The sequence below is a fragment of the Pituophis catenifer genome, unplaced genomic scaffold (genome assembly GCF_029215685.1).
Source record: "Pituophis catenifer annectens isolate HBS135680 unplaced genomic scaffold, rPitCat1.0.hap2 SCAF_2, whole genome shotgun sequence".
Classification (NCBI taxonomy): Eukaryota; Metazoa; Chordata; class Lepidosauria; order Squamata; family Colubridae; genus Pituophis; species Pituophis catenifer.
In genome coordinates this window covers 172,960,498-172,979,032 of record NW_027256882.1, presented here as the reverse complement: position 1 = coordinate 172,979,032, position 18,535 = coordinate 172,960,498, and the positions used below count along the sequence as shown (strand labels likewise).

At 37.9% G+C, this 18,535-nt stretch overlaps 2 protein-coding genes across 2 annotated transcripts; both read left to right on the top strand.

The window, feature by feature from the left end:
• The first annotated feature begins 10,027 nt into the window (after positions 1–10,027).
• Positions 10,028–10,972, top strand: LOC139310852 (olfactory receptor 1L1-like). The gene has a single exon (XM_070935084.1). The coding sequence runs from the start codon at positions 10,028–10,030 to the stop codon at positions 10,970–10,972; it is 945 nt and encodes a 314-aa protein (XP_070791185.1).
• A 4,881-nt stretch (positions 10,973–15,853) lies between these two features.
• Positions 15,854–16,792, top strand: LOC139310286 (olfactory receptor 1B1-like). Its single transcript, XM_070934446.1, has one exon. The coding sequence runs from the start codon at positions 15,854–15,856 to the stop codon at positions 16,790–16,792; it is 939 nt and encodes a 312-aa protein (XP_070790547.1).
• The last annotated feature ends 1,743 nt before the right edge of the window (positions 16,793–18,535 follow it).

Genomic DNA, 18,535 nt, shown 5'->3' with positions numbered 1-18,535 from the left:
GATGGAGAGGATAAGCGCCTTCACCAACAGTTAGGATTGCAGATTAAGTGTTAACTGTAACCAGCAATATGAGAACAACTCTCAGTTATGATCCAAATTATTTAGTGTACAATATCACCTTTTTCTTTCTTTCTAAAATTAACAGAAACAAAAGGTTAAGTTTTTATTTGTGCAGAAAAAAATAATTTCATTAGAGGGGAAAACTCTCAAGGCTGAGAGAAGTACCTCCTGAAATCAAATTTGCTTCTTAATTCAGAGAAGCAATCTCAAATGGTTGTGATACCAGACTGAGATGAGCCAGTGCACTAATTAAGAGACTATAATATTATAGGTAAAGTTATTAGACTGGAAAGAATTGAAAGGAAATTCCTGCATAAGTAAGAAAACTCAGAATTTAGCCTTCAAAGTCCAGGTCTCAGTGGATCAGTGGTGGGTTGCCCCCAGTTCGGACCAGTTCGCAAGAACTGGTAATAAAACCAGTGGGAGGCCCCGCCCACCTCTCCGGATGTCATCATCAGCGATCTGCGCATGCACAGAAGCAAGGCGCGCACACGAGCGAAACAAGCACATGCGCGCGATCCCTTGCAAACCGGTGGTAAAGGTAAGTAGAACCCACCCGTGCAGTGGATGATGGGTAACTGACAGATATAGATCTTGCTGCAAAAATCATATTGGGGGTAATGGATATAATTTGTGTACTCCAAATGAATTTGGATGGATATATATAGAGATATATAGACATGATAAATCCAATATCTCTTGATTAGAAGCTAATCATGTTTACTATTGTACAGGTTGTGGTCCTCAACTTACAAACAGTTTGTTTAGTGACTTTTCAAAGTTACAACAACACTGAAAAAAGTGACTTTTCACACTTAAGACCGTTGTAGCATCCCCACAGTCACATGATCAAAATTTGGATGCTTGGCAACTGACTCATATTTATGACAGTTGCAGTGTCCCGGGCTCATGTGACCAGGTTTTACAACCTTCTGACAAGCAAAGTCAATGGGGAAGCCAGATTCACTTAACAACCGTGTTACTAACTTAGCAACTACAGTGATTCACTTAACAAGTATAGCAAGAAAGGTTGTAAAATGGGGCAAAACTCATTCAACAAATGTCTTGCTTAGCAACTGAGATTTTGGGCACAATTGTGGCCATAAATCGAGGACTACCATGTTTTTCCCAAAATAAGACCGGGTCTTATATTAACTTTTGTTCCAAAAGATGCATTATGGCTTATTTTCTGGTTAGGTCTTATTTTGGGGGAAATACAGTACTAAACACCTCTGTTTGTTGACGATCTTAACTGGGGTTTATTTTTGAGGTAGGGTTTATATTACAAGCATCCTGAAAAAATCATGCTAGGGCTTATTTTCCAGTTGGGTCTTATTTTCGGGGAAACGGGGTACCTATATTTATTTATTGCACAAACATATTTTAAAAACATCTTGTTTACTGAATTTCATCTTGACATGACCAAACTGAAAAATTCTAGCAGGGAATAATTAAACTTGTTCAGGCATCTTCTCCTCTGTTCTTGCGAGTCACAAAATGTATAACATCAGCTCAATCCCATTTTCACCTCTGCTTCCTTCCTTTTTACAGCTGTGAAATGGCCAACCAGAACCAATCAGACAACTCAGAAATAAGCCTTTTGATGATTTCCAGTAGACCTGAATATCAGACTTTTCTCTTCCTGGTTTTCCTGTCTATCTACCTGTGGACCCTACTGGGGAATTTTCTCATCGTCTTGCTCATCCGTTTGGAGAACCATTTAAGCCAAAACCTCAGAGCTTAGAGGGAGAAGAAGCGAAGCTAGGCAGTGGGAGAAAAGATTGTCAAGATGACTTGCAGGGCAAGCAAAAGCATCATTGCTGATGAAAGACAGAACTACATCAAATCCTTGGAAGAGGCCAAGAAAAAGCTGTTGAAGAAGTAAGAACTAAGAAGATGGGAAAGTGTCAGTGTTTCCATTTGAAATTAGCCATAGGAGTCTCCTGCCCAAAGCCCTTCCTCACTTGCTCTTAATTGTGGCACTAAGATGGCAACATTTTTTTTGTGTGTGCTTATTATATTACCTTCATTTACATCCCTAAGCCCAGGTATAGATTTAACTCATATTTAGCTACACTGGTGTTGAAATAAGAGTTTTTTTTCTCTTGCTCAAACACTATCTAATGACAACTTTGTAGAGTATAACTTTTCTCAGGCTTTGTCACCCGTTACCTTGGAGGAAGTCAGAATTTCTTTAAAATTGAGCAGCTAACACATTTAAATAAATAAATACAAATAAATACAACATAGTAACTGGGTAAAGCACAACCACGATAGGATGATTGGTAGCAGGAACAACCGGTTTCATGGCAGTATTATTTTCTGCTTACAGGTAGTCTTTGACTTAGAACCAGAATTGGGACCAGAATTTCCACTCATAATTTGAGTCAGACCCAATTTTAGGACAATTTTTATGGTAGTGGTTAAGCAAGTCACCCTGGACGTCAAACTGATCACATAGTTGTTAAGTGAACTCAGCTTCCCCAATGGACATCGTTTTACTGGAAATCAGCAAAATAAGGTCGCAAATTGCAATCATGCGACTGCAGGATACTGCAGCTGGTCATAAATGCAGGACAGTTGCCGAACACCTAAACTGTGATCACGGTGACTGAGCCGGTGGAGCGACAGTCATAAGTCCATGTGCAGGTTGTAGAATCAAGGCTGTTGTATCTTTGAACAGCCATTAAATGAAAAGGTTGTAAATCAGGAACTAGCTGTACTGAAAAATAAACAGAGTTCTTCAACACGGCCATAAAGAAAGAAGCAGGGTCTCAAGCGTTAGAAAGCAGTGGATTTTCTAAAACAAGACACGGCCATTTTTAAAATAGAAAATATAGAGGTCTGATGAGCTATTGAATGTCTTACTTATCCCTGAAAGTTCACTTCTGCTCATCCCCAGAACTTCAGGTGGAGGAAAGTGGAGGAAGTAAAACTGGTATCAGAGGAAGTGATTGTCTGGGTAGCGTTGGAGGGATTGCTACAATTACATCTACAAATTTGCCATTTCTTTTTTGTCGTTTAACTTTTTGATTGAGTTGTAAGATAAAATAAGATACCAAATACAAAAGTAAATAGGAGAATGGTGGGAAGGAAGAGGGCGAAGAGAAGTGAGGAAGGGTAGGGAAAAAAAAGAAAAAGAAACATTAAGCTCTGGGTTTCTCTATTGCAGTAAAATAAGGCATTAACATCAAATCACAACTTTTTGTTTTTTCATAATAATATAAACAAGCTATTTCTATAAGGATCTATCTATCTAATTGGTAGGGGGACGCAGTAGCTCAGTGGCTAAGATGCTGAGCTTGTAGATCGAAAGGTCGGCAGTTCAGCAGTTCGAATCCCTAGTGCTGCGTAACAGAGTGCGCTCCCATTACTTGTCCCAGCTTCTGCCAACCTAGCAGTTTGAAAGCACATAAAAAATGCAAGTAGAAAAATAGAGACCACCTTTGGTGGGAAGGTAACAGCGTTCTGTGCGCCTTTGGTGTTTAGTCATGCTGGCCACATGACCACAGAGACGTCTTCAGACAACGTTGGCTCTTCGGCTTTGAAACGGAGATGAGCACGGCCCCCTAGAATCAGGAACAACTAGCACATGTGTGAGGGGAACCTTTACCTTTATCTAATTGGTAAAAACCAAAATCAAAATTTCAGTCTTTTCCACTTCAAGCACAAAGTTCAGAAGCGGTCTCCATGTGGAAACAAAAGTATTTATATTCTTTTCTTTAATCAAGATAGTCCATTTTTCCATTTCAGCCAACTCCATCAGCTTCTGCAACCATTCGTCCATGGTAGGAATCGAAGAGTCCTTCCATTTTTGTGCATACAATAATCTTGCTGCTGTCATCATATATAGTAACAAAGTTCCAAATTTTTTCTCCAGGTCTTTTTCCATTAGGCCCAAAAGGATTTGCCACTTCAAGCAAGGAATGGCCCCATATCAGATCTGGTTTTAACAAGAATATAAGTGCATTTATTGGCCCATTTAAAACAATCAGTACTTCTGCATGGAATACATTACCGTTGTCTATATATACCTAAGAGAGAACTTTTCACTGGAAATCTTACTGTCCAAAACAGTAACAACAGCTTTATAAGCAGAATTCTTAGAGCCTTGGTGAGGGCCAGTTCTACTATGTAACAGTCTAAGAAGATGTCCAGAGCAGGGGAAGAATAGCTAGGATTATAACTGCTGTAAACTCCAGACATCACAATCAAAAATGTATGATGGTCACTGAATTTGCAATTAGAAATCTGGAAAAATTGGTCGTTATTGTCAATCCTTATTCTACTTATTTTTTTCCCCCAGAAATATTTGAAATGCACCCCTACTTTGGAATTTCCTTTGTAATTCTTAGCATATCTAGGAGACGGGGTTGTAGCTAGCTTTACCTGTTCAGAGCATGGTTGATAAGGGTGGAAGATATGTAGTGCTGAACCCATGGCAAATCAACAATTGTTTAGTTAATAAGCTCTCTTTGGAATTGTATGCACCATTGACTAAACTCCTGTGGACAATTCCCTGGACCAATGAAATGTTTGCAGTTTTATTATCAAGATACTTATAATCTAGGAGGAGTCACAGTAATGCACAAACCCTACTGTGGAATGATTGGGAAAAAAAACCTTTTTTGTGGGGGAGACAAATCAACTAACAACTGAATTGAAACTTCAGGATAAGGATAACAAAGGATAAGAACTATAAAAAGAATATCTGGTTGGTTTTAAAACTGCAATTCCATCTGCTTTGGGATCCTTTTCTTTTTCATAAAGCTTCAGAATACGTTGCTATAGAATCTAAAGAAAAAGAAACCAAGATCTTCTCAGTTCATCTACATCTAGATTAAAACAAATCATTCACCCATAGATTCAGAAGTGGAACTAGTAGCTTCTGATGAGGTGAGTCTCAGATATTTTACTTTAAAAATTAGATGGATTAACAGATTAGATTAACAGATTAATAGAGTTGGAAGGGACCTTTACTAGCTGTAAATCATCTAGTTCAACCCTCCATCCAAGCAGGAGACCCTAACCATTTCTGACAGATGACTGTCAGACTGTCTTCTTCAAAGCCTCTAGATAGAGGATGATTTCTACTATACCCATCAATTCCTTTGCAAGCCAAGAGGATTTTAGATTCTAAATGGTTGCTTCGACTAAGAGAGGGAAGTAACTTAATAAACAGATGGCTTTAGTCACAGACTCTAATCTTCACCTGCAACATAGGATGCCCTTTAGATAACACAGTGCTTGGTTTCCATCTTTCTCCTTTTTTGTTTAGGATGATCAGGTGTAAAAGAGGGCAGGAAAGTTCCACATATGAAACTGAAACTATTTTGGAAGCTGTGTTTTGTCACTCAGGAGGGAGACAAGGAGCGTTATGAAATCAGTTACTGTATGTTATACAACTAACATAGCTGTTATGTTCCTCTACATTCCATTGCTGTTTGCATTGGTGTGAGTGTAGATTGGCCATCATCAGAATACTTTAAAGAGCCAGTGGTGGTTAAAAGGCATCAGGCCAATGTTGTAAAGAGGAAAATTGTCAAAAAAATTTTTTAAAAAAATGTTTAATAATTTTTATTTTTTTTAAAAAAAAGGCATCAGGCCAGAAATTGTGAGCCCATGAGTTCTAGTCTATCTTGGACATGAAGCCAGCCTTATGATCTTAGGTTACTGTCTCTCAACACTAGGAAACAGGCAAGGGCAAATCACTTCTGAAAATCTTTAAAATCTGTGTGGAATTATCCAGGCAGTCACCAGGAGTCAAGGAATGATTCAAGGTTAGGACAACAACAACAACAGCACAACAACAAAGGAAAAGAAGAAGAGAGTTTTTAAGTGTTGAACTCTGTTGAACCAGAGTTAAATTATTTGTTTTTTGTTATCTTTATCTAACAATAATTACCTTCAAATTTAATATAATGAATCGGATGCTTGCAAAGAGGTCAGGAAAAGTTGTTAACTGAGTTTTTTAACTTAATGGGGAAATATGATATATTTAGTTCACAGAACCTATAGCTGGGAGGAGAGATGGCAATGATAAATAAAAAGCTGCTCTAATAAAATAAATTACAGTAAAGAATAATTTTTTAATTCACTAAGGAGTCAGTCTGGTCTCAGCCTAAGGATACTTTATCCAGTGTTCTAAAGATGCAGAATCAAACAAAACTAGTCTGATTTAAAGGGAACAATGGACAGTTTCAAGGATTCGGAATAATGTCAAATGCAACTCAGATTAAACAGCTACAAGAAATTCATTTTGTGAATTTTAATATGAAAAGAATACGATTGTTGGCACACCTAGGGTATTAATATTTCCCATGAATCTCCAGGGGAAGATTTGAAGAAGTAGTTTTATGATTTGGATTATGGATATTCTATCAGCCCTCAAAACAGAACTTGAATAAAAGAATAATAGAGGTGGAAGGAACCTTGGAGGTCTTCTATTCCAACCCCCTCTTCAAGCAGGAGACCTATTTCAACAAGTGGTTGTCCAATCTCTTTTTAAAAACCTTCAGTTTTGGAGCAACTACAACTTCTGGAGGCAAGTCATTCCACTGATCAATTGTTCTAACTGTAGGTTGGAACTCACCTTGATTAGTTGCCATCCATTGCTTCTTGTCCTGCGCTCAGGTGCTTTGGAGAATAGATTGACCCCTTCTTCCTTGTAGCAGCCACTTATATATCGGAACATTGCTATTATGTCACCCCTTAGTTCTTCTTTTCATTAAACTAGACATACTCAATTCCTGTAACCGTTCTTCATATGTTTTAGCTCCAGTGGCCTAATCACCTTTGTTGCTCTTCTCGGCACTCTTTCCAGGGTCTCAACATCTTTTTTATATCATGGCGACCAAAACTGGATGAAATATTACAAATGTGGCCTTACCAATGGTACAAATACTTCACATGATCTTGAGGCCTTAAAATATTCACTGCCACACAGGAAATGCAAATAAAACAAAACCATTGATTCCATGGATCAGTGGAAAGTAAAGAAAACAGTGGCTATTAGGAAGCTTCTGCTCTGAAACCAGAAAATAAGGAAGTCATGATTTCTCAAAATACCCCTCAAGAAATTGTTCAGAAGAGACGCAATTTACAGCCAAAGCCCAAGAGATCCAAATTAGATGCAAATAGTACTTACTTGCTCCAATAAAGAAGACTCCAGAGGGTGAAAGATTTGTGGCTTCCTTTATTTTTTACAACCCTTAAATTGAACCCCCAACATTTGAAGATGTAAATTTGGTAATCTCTGGGAAGAAAGAGATGAAAAAAGAGAAGATCCCCCCCCCATATGTTATAATTTATGTGATCAATGAATTTAGGCAACTTTGATTGGCTATAATGTAGTGGTGGCTCTCTGTGTGATAGAAAGAAATGCTTAACATAAAGAAGCAGTGTTTTAGAGAAAAAATAATTAATGTATTGTTTGTGTAAATAAACAGTTTGTGTGCATCTTTCTATATAAGTGTGCAGATAAGTGTAAATATATAGAATTTTATTAGATATTTTATTTTTTATTTTGTGGCGGCATCTGCATTTATTACTCCCGCTTATCGTTTTTCTGAAAATGAAAAATACTGTGATGGTGCTCACAGTATATATACATATGTATTTGTGTGAGTAATACACACATACTTACACATATACTTTAAAAAGCAGGATAAGGTAAACAAATAATAAAAATATTATTACCGGCTCAGTGTTGACTCAGCCTTCCATCCTTCCAAAGTCAATAAAATGAGGACACGGATTTTTGAGGGGGGGCAATATGCTGACTCTGTAAACCACTTAGAGAGGGTTGTAAAGCACTGTGAAACGGTATATAAGTCTAAGTGCTATTGCTATTGCTAACCACTGCGCCACCACAGCTCTATATATCTATAGATCTGCATATATCTGACGTCTGTAACCTTTAACTGGGTAAAACAGTGCTGTATAGGGCAATTTTTTTTCCAATCAAGAACTTCAAATGGGCTAACTTAGAGAATATGTCCGAAATTCAGGAATGTGTCCAAAATTCAGGACCCATGATTCCCATGGAATTAAACTTTGGCAAATTTTATAAAATAATAATAAAATGGATCATAAAGTATTTTATCACATAATACAAAATATCATTAAACATTTCCTGTGGTCAGTTGCTAATGTTTGACTATACCATACAGTTCAACATAGGCTACTTTCAAGGCAGAAACATTTCTGAATATCTCTGTGAATTTTAAAGATTTTTTTTCACGTACATTAGAAACTCTACCATTGTTGAAGGCATTTAATTTGGTAAGGAAATATATCTGGTTATCTTTTAGAGCTGTACAGCCTCTAAAAGTGAGGAGATTTGGGTGATAAAAAGGTGATTTATCTTTATTAAAGGATTTTTTCCATGGGTCTAAGCATCACATACATTTCAGATTTACAACCATTTTTTGTAAAGCTCATAAATCTTGCAGAATGTGAAATTATTGGGGGGAAGGGTGGTCCGAATTAGAATTCTAGACCAGTGAAAAGTACCCAAGAAGAATATATTCAATAAGCTAAATGGTAAATTTAAGGAATTGTTCTTTAAGTTGAAGTTAATGAAAGGATGGGATGAAAAATTGGTTATGATTATGGTTGCACATATGATTCACAAGCCCATAGAAAATGTATAGGCAGATTTGTTTCATCTCTTTTACAGCATAAATCATCTTTGACAGATACTGGTATGGTAATAATTACAGATCACATTCCACTTGGTGCAATATAAATGAGATCCTATACAGCCCTCAGTCAAAACTTAATATTGCTTCAGCAACAAATGTTTCCCGCTCTTAATCAGTAAAAGCAACCCAACAAAATTGATTTCAAGAATTCTCTTTTACCAGACATGAAGAAATGGGAAACATTTTTAGGAATGTGTGTATGAAACACTGGGATGTTTTAAAACACTATAAAGGGAAAAATCTGTTCAGAGTAAATCTGAAATGCAACAACTTTCAAGCAGATATAAAGTATGCCAACCAACTAACCCTTCAGTATTTGAAGGAAACAAGTAAAAGACTCTGACCTTATAGATATAGACTGGACTATCATTTCATTGATAAAACTAAAACAAAAAAATATTGTGAATCTATTTACAAATATTCAAAATGGCAGACTTGTATTCAATATAGTGGATGATGAAGGAATCCTAGTATTAGACTCCAGAATGACAGAGTTATCTGTTTCATCTCCAGTAAATACAGCTTTGTTATTTTTTATCATAATGTAAACATCATTCCCAAATTAAATATATCGAATATTAGAAAGAATTTGGCATAAAGATACCTGAAACTGTTGCCTGAAGAGATTCATTTGGGACAATATAGACCAATACAAATGGAGGAATTTGATATCGATCCAAAGGATGTGGGTCTGATCAATGCAGAGTCCCATAAATGTTAACAAAAGAGCTTTAACCTCAGTATATGATTTGTCAAAAGAACAGTTGTGTTGATTTTAGATCAGGCTTTTCAACAATTCTGCTTGGTTGCCTTGCAGAAAGTCTGGTGCATCATGGACATTTTCCCCAAAACTAAAATAAATAAATAAATTGAGCTATTGCTGACATCTAAAACTCAGAGAGTGCTTAATTTATTTGCTGAAATGGTCAATTTATAACGCAGTGAATCACTGTTATTGGGTAATTATATTCATAGATGTGCTTGGAATCTTGTGGATAATTGAGACATATTCTGTAAAAGGAAGATTATACCAGTTTAAAACCTTTGGGAGTGGATTTGTATATGTGTGTGTCTGTGTGCAATACTACCTTATCAACCCAAAAGTAAATAAGGCCGAAGGAAAGAAACAAAAACAGCCAAGCTGAGACCCACATTTAGAAGTAAAATTATCACGTATATCTATAGCCTCCCCCAGGAGATCAAAGGGAAATGTACAGTTAAATCAGATATTAATCTCTTTCTCATTTGTTTTCAGCTGTGAAATGGCCAACCAAAACCAAACAGACAACCCAGAAATAACCCTTTTGAGGATCTCCAATAGACCTGAATATCAGAGTCTTTTCTTCCTGCTTTTTCTGTCCATTTATTTGCTGACCCTTCTAGGGAATTTCCTCATTGTCTTGCTTATCCGCTTAGACAACCATCTCCTTCAGGCCCCAATGTACTTCTTCCTGAGCCATCTCTCCCTGGCTGACATCATTTTTGTTTCCACCACTGTTCCCAAAATCCTGATAAATCTGATGTCTCAGACTCAGACCATCGCCTTCGATGAGTGCTTGACCCAGATGTATTTCTTTCTCACCTCTGGTAACACAGATAACTTCCTCCTTGCCTGCATGGCTTATGACCGCTACGTGGCCGTCTGTCACCCACTGCATTACGTCACTGTGATGAGCCACAAGTGCTGCCTATTTTTGGTTTCTGGATCCTGGATCATTTCTGGGCTCCACTCTTTACTCTATACCCTTTTGATATCACGCCTTTCTTTCTGTACCTCTATGGAGATCCCTTATCTTTTCTGTGATGTCTATCCCTTCCTGGAGTTCTCCTGTTCTAATACAAGGCACATAAAGTTCTTGGCACAGACGGAAGGGGTGGTGGATTTGCTGGGGCCTTTAGCTGTCATCATTATCTCCTATGCACTAATATTCTCCACCATCATGAAAATTCCCTCAGCAGCTGGGAAATGCAAAGCGGTTTCCACCTGTGGCTCACATCTGGCTGTGGTGATCTTGTTCTACAGCACTATTAGCTGCCTTTATTTCCAGCCTCCCTCTGCGTACTCAGCCCAAAGAGGCACTTTTATCTCTCTCTTGTATGCAATGGTGATACCAATGTTGAATCCCTTCATTTATACGCTAAGGAACCAGGAGGTAAAGTCAGCAATAGTGAGACTTCTTGGCAGGATGAGAGCTTTCTTAAGATAATAAGAACAAGCAGAGTGACATTTCCATAGTTGCTGGGTATTTTTTTTTTTTTGGGTGGTGGTGGTGAGGAGGAGGTGGTGGATGGTACTAGGGCAGAGGTAGTATTCAGCAGGTTCTGACCAGTTCTGGAGAACCAGTAACGGAAATTTTGAGTAGTTTGGAGAACCGGTAAATACCACCTCTGACTGGCCCCGCCCCCATCTATTCTCTGCCTCCTGAGTCCAAGCTGATTGGGAGGAAATGGGGATTTTGCAGTAACCTTCCCCTGGATAGGGGAGGGAATGGAGATTTTACAGTATCCTTCTCCTGCCACGCCCACCAAGCCACACCCACACAACCGGTACTAAAAAATTTTGAATCCCACCACTGTACTAGGGCTTTTAGCCATCATCATTACCTCCAATGAGACATATTCTCTACAATTATCAACATTCCTTTTAAAACCGAGGAAGCACAAGGCCTCCCCCCCCTCCCTGTCAGTTCTGACTTGATTATGATCATCTTGTTCTCTGGTAGTATTGGTTTCTACCTTGCCTTTGTTTTCTCAACCCAGAAAACAATCTTTGTCTGGACTGTGACATCTGTGTTGAATCTATTCATCCATATCCCAAGGAACCAGGACACACAAAGAACTGCAGTTAGAATAGAATAGGGATTTTTTTTTATTTTAAAAAAAGAAAATTAGGGGACATTTCTGTGCATTGTTCTTGTCAGTTTTGTAATGTTCTATCACAATACCATATTTCTTAAATTAATATTATTGGTTTTCCCTGAGCTACCTACATCACTGCCACTTTAAAAAATGGTTCATTGGTGTACTGTTTCATCATTCTTGCTGTCATTTATATGCTGAGATTTCACCTCACTTCCAAACAATCCAGATGAACCTGTGCTGAAAAATACTTGTTATTGCATTGATCAGGTTCAAATTAAAAATAATATGAAGAAAACTTCAAAATTTCTCCAGTTCTTCAACGATCTGATTTTATTAAAACAGGAAAAGCTCAGTAGTAAGATAGACAACTCAGGAAAAGAATAATAAAACAAAGCTAGTGTTTTTTTTTTTTTTTTTAAAAGCTCTTTTGTTATCTTGCGAGTTGGTAATTAACCTGTGATCTTTGCTGTGGCACTCTCATGTATTGTTCTGTCATCAGCAGCCAAGTCATTTCCTTTACCTACATTTAATTCTTTGTTTTCCAATACAGATGTAATTTGGATTGTATTACAGCATGTGAGGGGCTTATATCATAATAGATTTCAATATATGACATCATTCAGAGATGGAAGGTGTAAACTTCCCAGAGCGATATCCTTATTAATTTTTCTTGCAGCAAAATCATCTAAAAATATACGAGGACACCTCAAAAGTAAACAAACTCACCTGTGATTTGGGATGCCAACTTTGTACTTGCTGTATAGGACATGTCTCCAAAGTTTTAGTGTTAGAGACCAGCATCCCAAGAGCTATTCAGACTGCTTGTCAAATATCTCTAGGGCTTTCAATATAAAACCTCTAATGCAATTCTTTCTGCCTGTTGCTGGGATCTTGAGACATTCAACCAAGTCAGATCCATCTGGCTTTGTTCTATTTTATCCAGTGCTTTGATCCACTATTGAAGATCACACCCAGGAGAAAAACCAAGAGCATCTGGATAGAGGTAGGCAGGAGTAGAATTGCTATCTTTAAGGTTTGCTGCAATCTCTGATGTTTTGACTTGTACATAAGGCTACCAACACTGTCTTACCTCTAAAGCCATATCCAGCTTGATGGAAGTAGACAGAGAAGTTGCATGTGTTTGAAGATGACTAAAACAAGGTAGCCATAATTCTAATAGACGGATAACCTAGCATGAAAGATGAGAAGGAATAATGTTTGAACTTTTGCCATGAATAAGTGTGATCTGCTTTGGGGTTACCAATTAATCCAAAATGTGGCTGGTATACATCTGGATCTGCATAGTGATAAAAAAAAAATCTGATTGATTTGCATACATATGGAGAACAGTAGATGACTTTTTTTTTCATGTTTAGAGCAGGAGTTTTTAATCTTTTTATAATATGGACTTCTTTGAGAGAATGGTGAATCCTATGTATCTTTTCGCAGAAAAAGTATCTAAATGTATAAAATGTTATATACATACATACATACATACATACATACATACATACATACATACATATATGCATTACAAAGGAAGCCAATTACCCTCAAATAGTTATCAAAATATTAAAATATATCAATATAATAGCTTTATTATTAAGTATTAAATTATTAAATTAATAACCATTTAATACTATACTGTATTAAGTTAACGAACATGATTGGAGTTTGACTGTACATTCATGCTTACAGTAATTAGTGAGTAAAAAATTAAATTTCAGTTAGAGGTTAGTGAAGATAAACTCTCACATCATTTAAGGGAAGGATAATAGGTAGCTTTTGGAAAGGGGTGCCATCTTTCTCTGGGCAGATTGCAATGCCTTTTAAGAGATGTCCAATGGGCAACAAATCAGCAGGTGAAAGCTCATAATCTCCCCATCGCCACCAGACTTTCATTTTAAGGAAAAGTTTGTGGAGAAGGACCTGGGGCATAAATGGCATCAGCTAGAAAAGGGACTAGGCAATGGAAAAGATAGATTTGAGCATAGATCTGTGAGTGGTCCCCCACCAGAAGATGTGATTGCAGCAGGTAAGAGTATCGGACTGGATTTAGTATTACAAGTCCTTAGTTCATTAACAATTAAATGGGGATGCAAGAAGACTTTCTCTACTGCTCATCCCAACCCAGGCAAGCAAAGCACATACAACCGATTTAAAAATCCAACATGGGACGGCCCTCCCTCCACTGGCTGTCTTTTACCTCCGTTGACTGTCTGACTTGCAAGCCTAAGAAATGAAAACAACCTACTGTTTTGGAGACACTTCATTATTTGTCTTTATGGATCCAGATGGGAACCATGGGGGAAGTAGAACAAGGCTGGGAGAAATGGGAAAGGAAAGGAGTCATCTGCAGGAATTTCTGGAGCGATTGTAATGTAATGCAAGTACACAGCATCCCACAGGAAATGCACATTTTACCATTTGTCTTAGATGCTTCTTATTTGGTATTTGGAGACAATGCCAGCATTTTCATAACTTTTACAATTTCCACAAGTTTACAAATTCCACAATTGCCACCAAAAAAGATTTAAAACCACAACCAGGCTTCATCTGGCTCACTACTCTCTGTTTAGTTTAATTACAGGATTCAAACAAGAGCCTTTCCCAGCTTTATCTGGAGAGCCTATGAATTAAACCTGGGATTTTCTGCACACAAAGATCCACCGCGAACCAATTTTTCTGCCAACTTTGAAATGTAAGTTGGCATTTGGAAAGAGTTGCGATGGGGAGGGTCTTCTACCTTCACAAAGAATATGGAGGCCAATGGCCAATGGCCAGATTTAGAACTCACTTTCATGGAGTGGATCAGCTCCTTTTTTTCATTGACAACAAAATGCAGGAAAGGCTTAACTTGAACTTTATATCATTGACATACTCTTGGGAGTACAGATTTGCTCCTAGTGCTGAAGTTCTGTGTTTGGTTGCAACTTCAGTTGTAATAAAGCCTGAAAGCGTTAGAGAAGGTTCATCTTTTCTATTCATTCTGGTGCATTGGCAACCCCAACAGCAAGCCTACAAAAATAAATCCACTGAGTTTTGAGGAACAGGTACATTCAATTTCATTCTTTTTTTTCATTGAGTAACCTCTGGAATCTAAAGAATATCTTCCTTGGCTAAAATGTTCAAGAAAGGAAGCTGTTCAAATCTTACAAGAGATTCTGATCCCAATCATGGAGAAGATGAAAGAATTTAGATGTTCCTGATCTGTTAACAAGAACATCAAAATATTTGGCTCGAAAGACAGCATACAAGTTTTGTTTGTTTGTTTTTATCCCACCTTTATTATTTTTATAAATAATTCAAGATGGGTAAGATACATAATACTTCTCCCGCCTCCTATTTTCCCCACAACTACAACATAAATTCATACATTCAATCTTGTGGCTTCCTTAAACCAAGTAACACCCCTAATTTGGCCAGCCTTTGATTCTGATGCTCAGGTTACATGAAATAAATTTTGGGTTCTGTAATGTTTAGATTGCCCAATTTCCTGCCTAAATAAAAACAGACCTGTTGAAATTGTGAACCCTAAAGGCCTGTTGACTTTATTCTGATGATGTTGGCTGAGTTTGTCTGGGCTTGTGGAATTAAACTGAGTTTGGTCCAGTCAATACATGGATGTTAGAGAATAACATTGCTTAGGATAAACTTAGGAAAAAGATTGTCCTTTTATGACAATATCAGGAACCAGGTTTGAATCAAAGATTAATAAATTTCTATTCAGCACAAATCATAAGTCTTTATGTTCAAGAAATGAACAAGCTATACAAAGGGTTAAATATTCTTCAGTTGTTCTTTTTTTGGCTTAGCAGTAGGGGTAGGGAGAATAACTTTGGATTAAATGCATCCGAGATAACAACTGAATATGACCAGGATGAACTGCACCTAACTGGAGAGGAATTGGATAGTATTAAATTAAACATAAATTGAATGAAATCAATTTTACAAGAATCCTTGGAATTTTTCTCCCACACACACTCGTTGCTAATTGTATGCTCATTTCAAATAAATATGAACCTCTCTGAAATATTTCTTAAAAACATCATTGCCTAACAACTATAAAAACCTTTGGACATTAAATACTGAAATTTTCAAATTCAGTTTGGACATTTGGCAGCTGACAATGAACCCTTAAATCATTTTGTGAAATTTGTTTGCAAAGCTGTTTCTAGTGATGAAGTTAATTTCTAATTTTATGAAGTTATTTTTCTTCAGGTCTCATGGACTGTGAGAACGGGACAGACATTAAAGAGTTTGTTCTCTTGGGCTTTTCCTACAAACCCGAACACAAATACCTCTTCTTCCTCCTCTTTCTGCTGATGTACAGTGCTGGATTTCTGGGCAATACTATGATGATTCTTCTCATCACTTTGGACGCGCGACTCCAAACCCCCATGTATTTCTTACTACGTAGCCTCTCAGTCATTGATATTGGCTTCCTCACAATCACAGTGCCCCAAATGCTAGTCCACATCGTATCTGCTTCCAGGACCATCCCCTTCTATTCCTGCATGGCTCAGTTCTTCTTCTTCTACATTTTTGGTGTCACTGATCTCCTTCTCGTGAGTGTCATGGCCCTGGATCGCTATGTAGCCATTTGTAATCCTCTCCACTATGTCTCAGTGATGAACCAAAAGGTTTGTGGGAATTTAGTAGCTGGGTGTTGTATCGTTTCTACCTTACACTCCATGCTGCATGCCGGCCTGCTCCTGCGTCTCAGTTATCGAGGGAAAAATCACCTGGCCCATTATTTTTGCGATCATCAGCCCTTGCTGCAGCTGTCCTGCTCAGACACCAGTGTCAATGAGGCAGTCATCTTCTTTGAAGGTGTCATCATCATCCTTGGGCCTTTTGTCTTCATCATCCTCACCTACATTCGTATCGTAGTAGCTATAATGAAGTTCACTTCTTCAGGGAGACGCAAAGCTTTCTCTACCTGTGGGTCTCACCTTACTATAGTGGGCCTCTTTTATGGAGCCATTATTGCTGTTTATTTCTTGCCCACCTCAAGTTATTCCTCTCAGAGAGGGTCAGTTTTTGCTCTAGTGTACACAGTCATCACCCCAATGTCCAACCCCTATATCTACAGTCTCAGGAATAAAGAAGTGAAAGATGCTCTGAGAAATTTATTGAGAAGATCCCTATTTTCTCAAAACTGATCATGAACTTGGCTCTACCATAGAGCTGCCTTCTAGCTGGCTTGAGGTGAGAGTAGAAGAAGGGCTGCCCATGTTGATGGAACATACTCTTTGCACACAAATGATCTTGAATTTAATACTGGGCATCTCTTGGCAACCATAGTACAGTTGAATAATCATAAAGTGTGGGCTTAATAGTGGGCCCTTTTAAGGAGTGGTAACATATCCTAGGCTTTATACATAAATGTGTGCCCACCTGAAATATATATTTTGTATAGTATGTAGTATGGACATTGCTGAGCCAGCTTGACCTCTGGCAGAGTCTGGATGGGGGTGGTGCCTTTATGTTGGTGCTTCTTGATCTCAGCAGCTTTCAGTGCTGTCAACCATGGTATTCTTCTGGGCTAACTGCAAGGGTTGGGCGTGGGAGCACTGTATTATAGTAATTTGTCTCTTTCCTCAGAGGTTGATTTCAGTCAGCGTTGATGGGAGGGAGAGATCATCTCCACAGCCCTTCACTTGTAGAGTGCCTTAGGGATTGACAGCCCTGTTTAACATCTACAGGAAACTTCTCAGTGAGGTTTTCAGTACAGGGTTTGGTATTCTGATGATACCTAGCTTTAAATCTCAATATGGCATGTTTAACATTGGTATGGGATTTGTAACGATGGCAACTAGAAGTGCCAGGACTGCTATCACCTGACATCACAGTTTATATCCATGTCACTTAAAGGAAATTCTGATCCCAATTGTCATCGCTAATTGAGAACTACCTGTATGGCCAATGTGTCATTACCGCTACATGAACTGCATTGGTTGCCAGTCAGTTTCTGAAGGCAATTCAAGGTCCTGGTCATTATCTATAAAGCCATGTATGGCATAGAGCTTGGATATTTGAGAGACTACCTATCTCCAACTTTTTCTGCTCACCTGATACGTTCCAGCAGAATGGGGACATTCGAGGTCCCTTCTATTAAACATTGTCCTCTTAAAAAACCAAGGAAGTATGCCTTTTCTGTCACAGCCCTTGACTCTGTAACTGCATCCCACTGACATATGAACAGCACCCTCTCTCCTGCAGTTCCCAGAGTAGAGAGGTAACCCTCTGTCGGGGTTAATGTATTTGTGAGCCCCTGGTGTGTTATTGTTATGGTGGTTTCACCCAGGCTGTCTGTGCTGTTGTATGTTTTAAACTATATTTATTGTCTTTATTTTTTTGCAAGCCAAATCTATTAAAGTGGTCAGCTATAACTAATTTAAATAAATGAACAAATGAATGAATAAAATATTTCACATGGACATGGTCTTGAATCTAATACCTGGCATTGAGATCCCTCTGATCATTTAAATATTCACTAAAGAGTATCCTTGATTAAATTTGTGCACTTGTGCACGTGTCCCTCTGTTTGTGTCTATGTGTTTATACAGTAGCAATTTCATTTTAATCGCTTCAACCACTTTGGCCATACCCACTTATACATGATGGCTTTAGTTGGCAGAAGCAACTTTGGAAATGCAGTCCTCGGCATCCTGGGAGTTCCGTGTTTTTGACCTAGATTTTGCAAAATGAAAAAATATCATATAAAAAAAGAAAAATGCAGAAATTGAGAGCACATTCCAGCCAATGTAAACACTATCCAACTTAAAATATATTAAGTTCTTTTAAACTCTTCAGTTGCAATACCCAAATAGAAAAATACTTGCTAAATTGCTGAATTGTGCTTATTCTGTCAAATTCAAGTCACAATATTTCAAGGATTTTTC

What these genes read in the sequence shown, in the direction of transcription:
- LOC139310852 (XM_070935084.1), top strand. Translation starts at nt 10,028, where the DNA reads ATGGCCAACCAAAACCAAACAGACAACCCAGAAATAACCCTTTTGAGG.
- LOC139310286 (XM_070934446.1), top strand. Translation starts at nt 15,854, where the DNA reads ATGGACTGTGAGAACGGGACAGACATTAAAGAGTTTGTTCTCTTGGGC.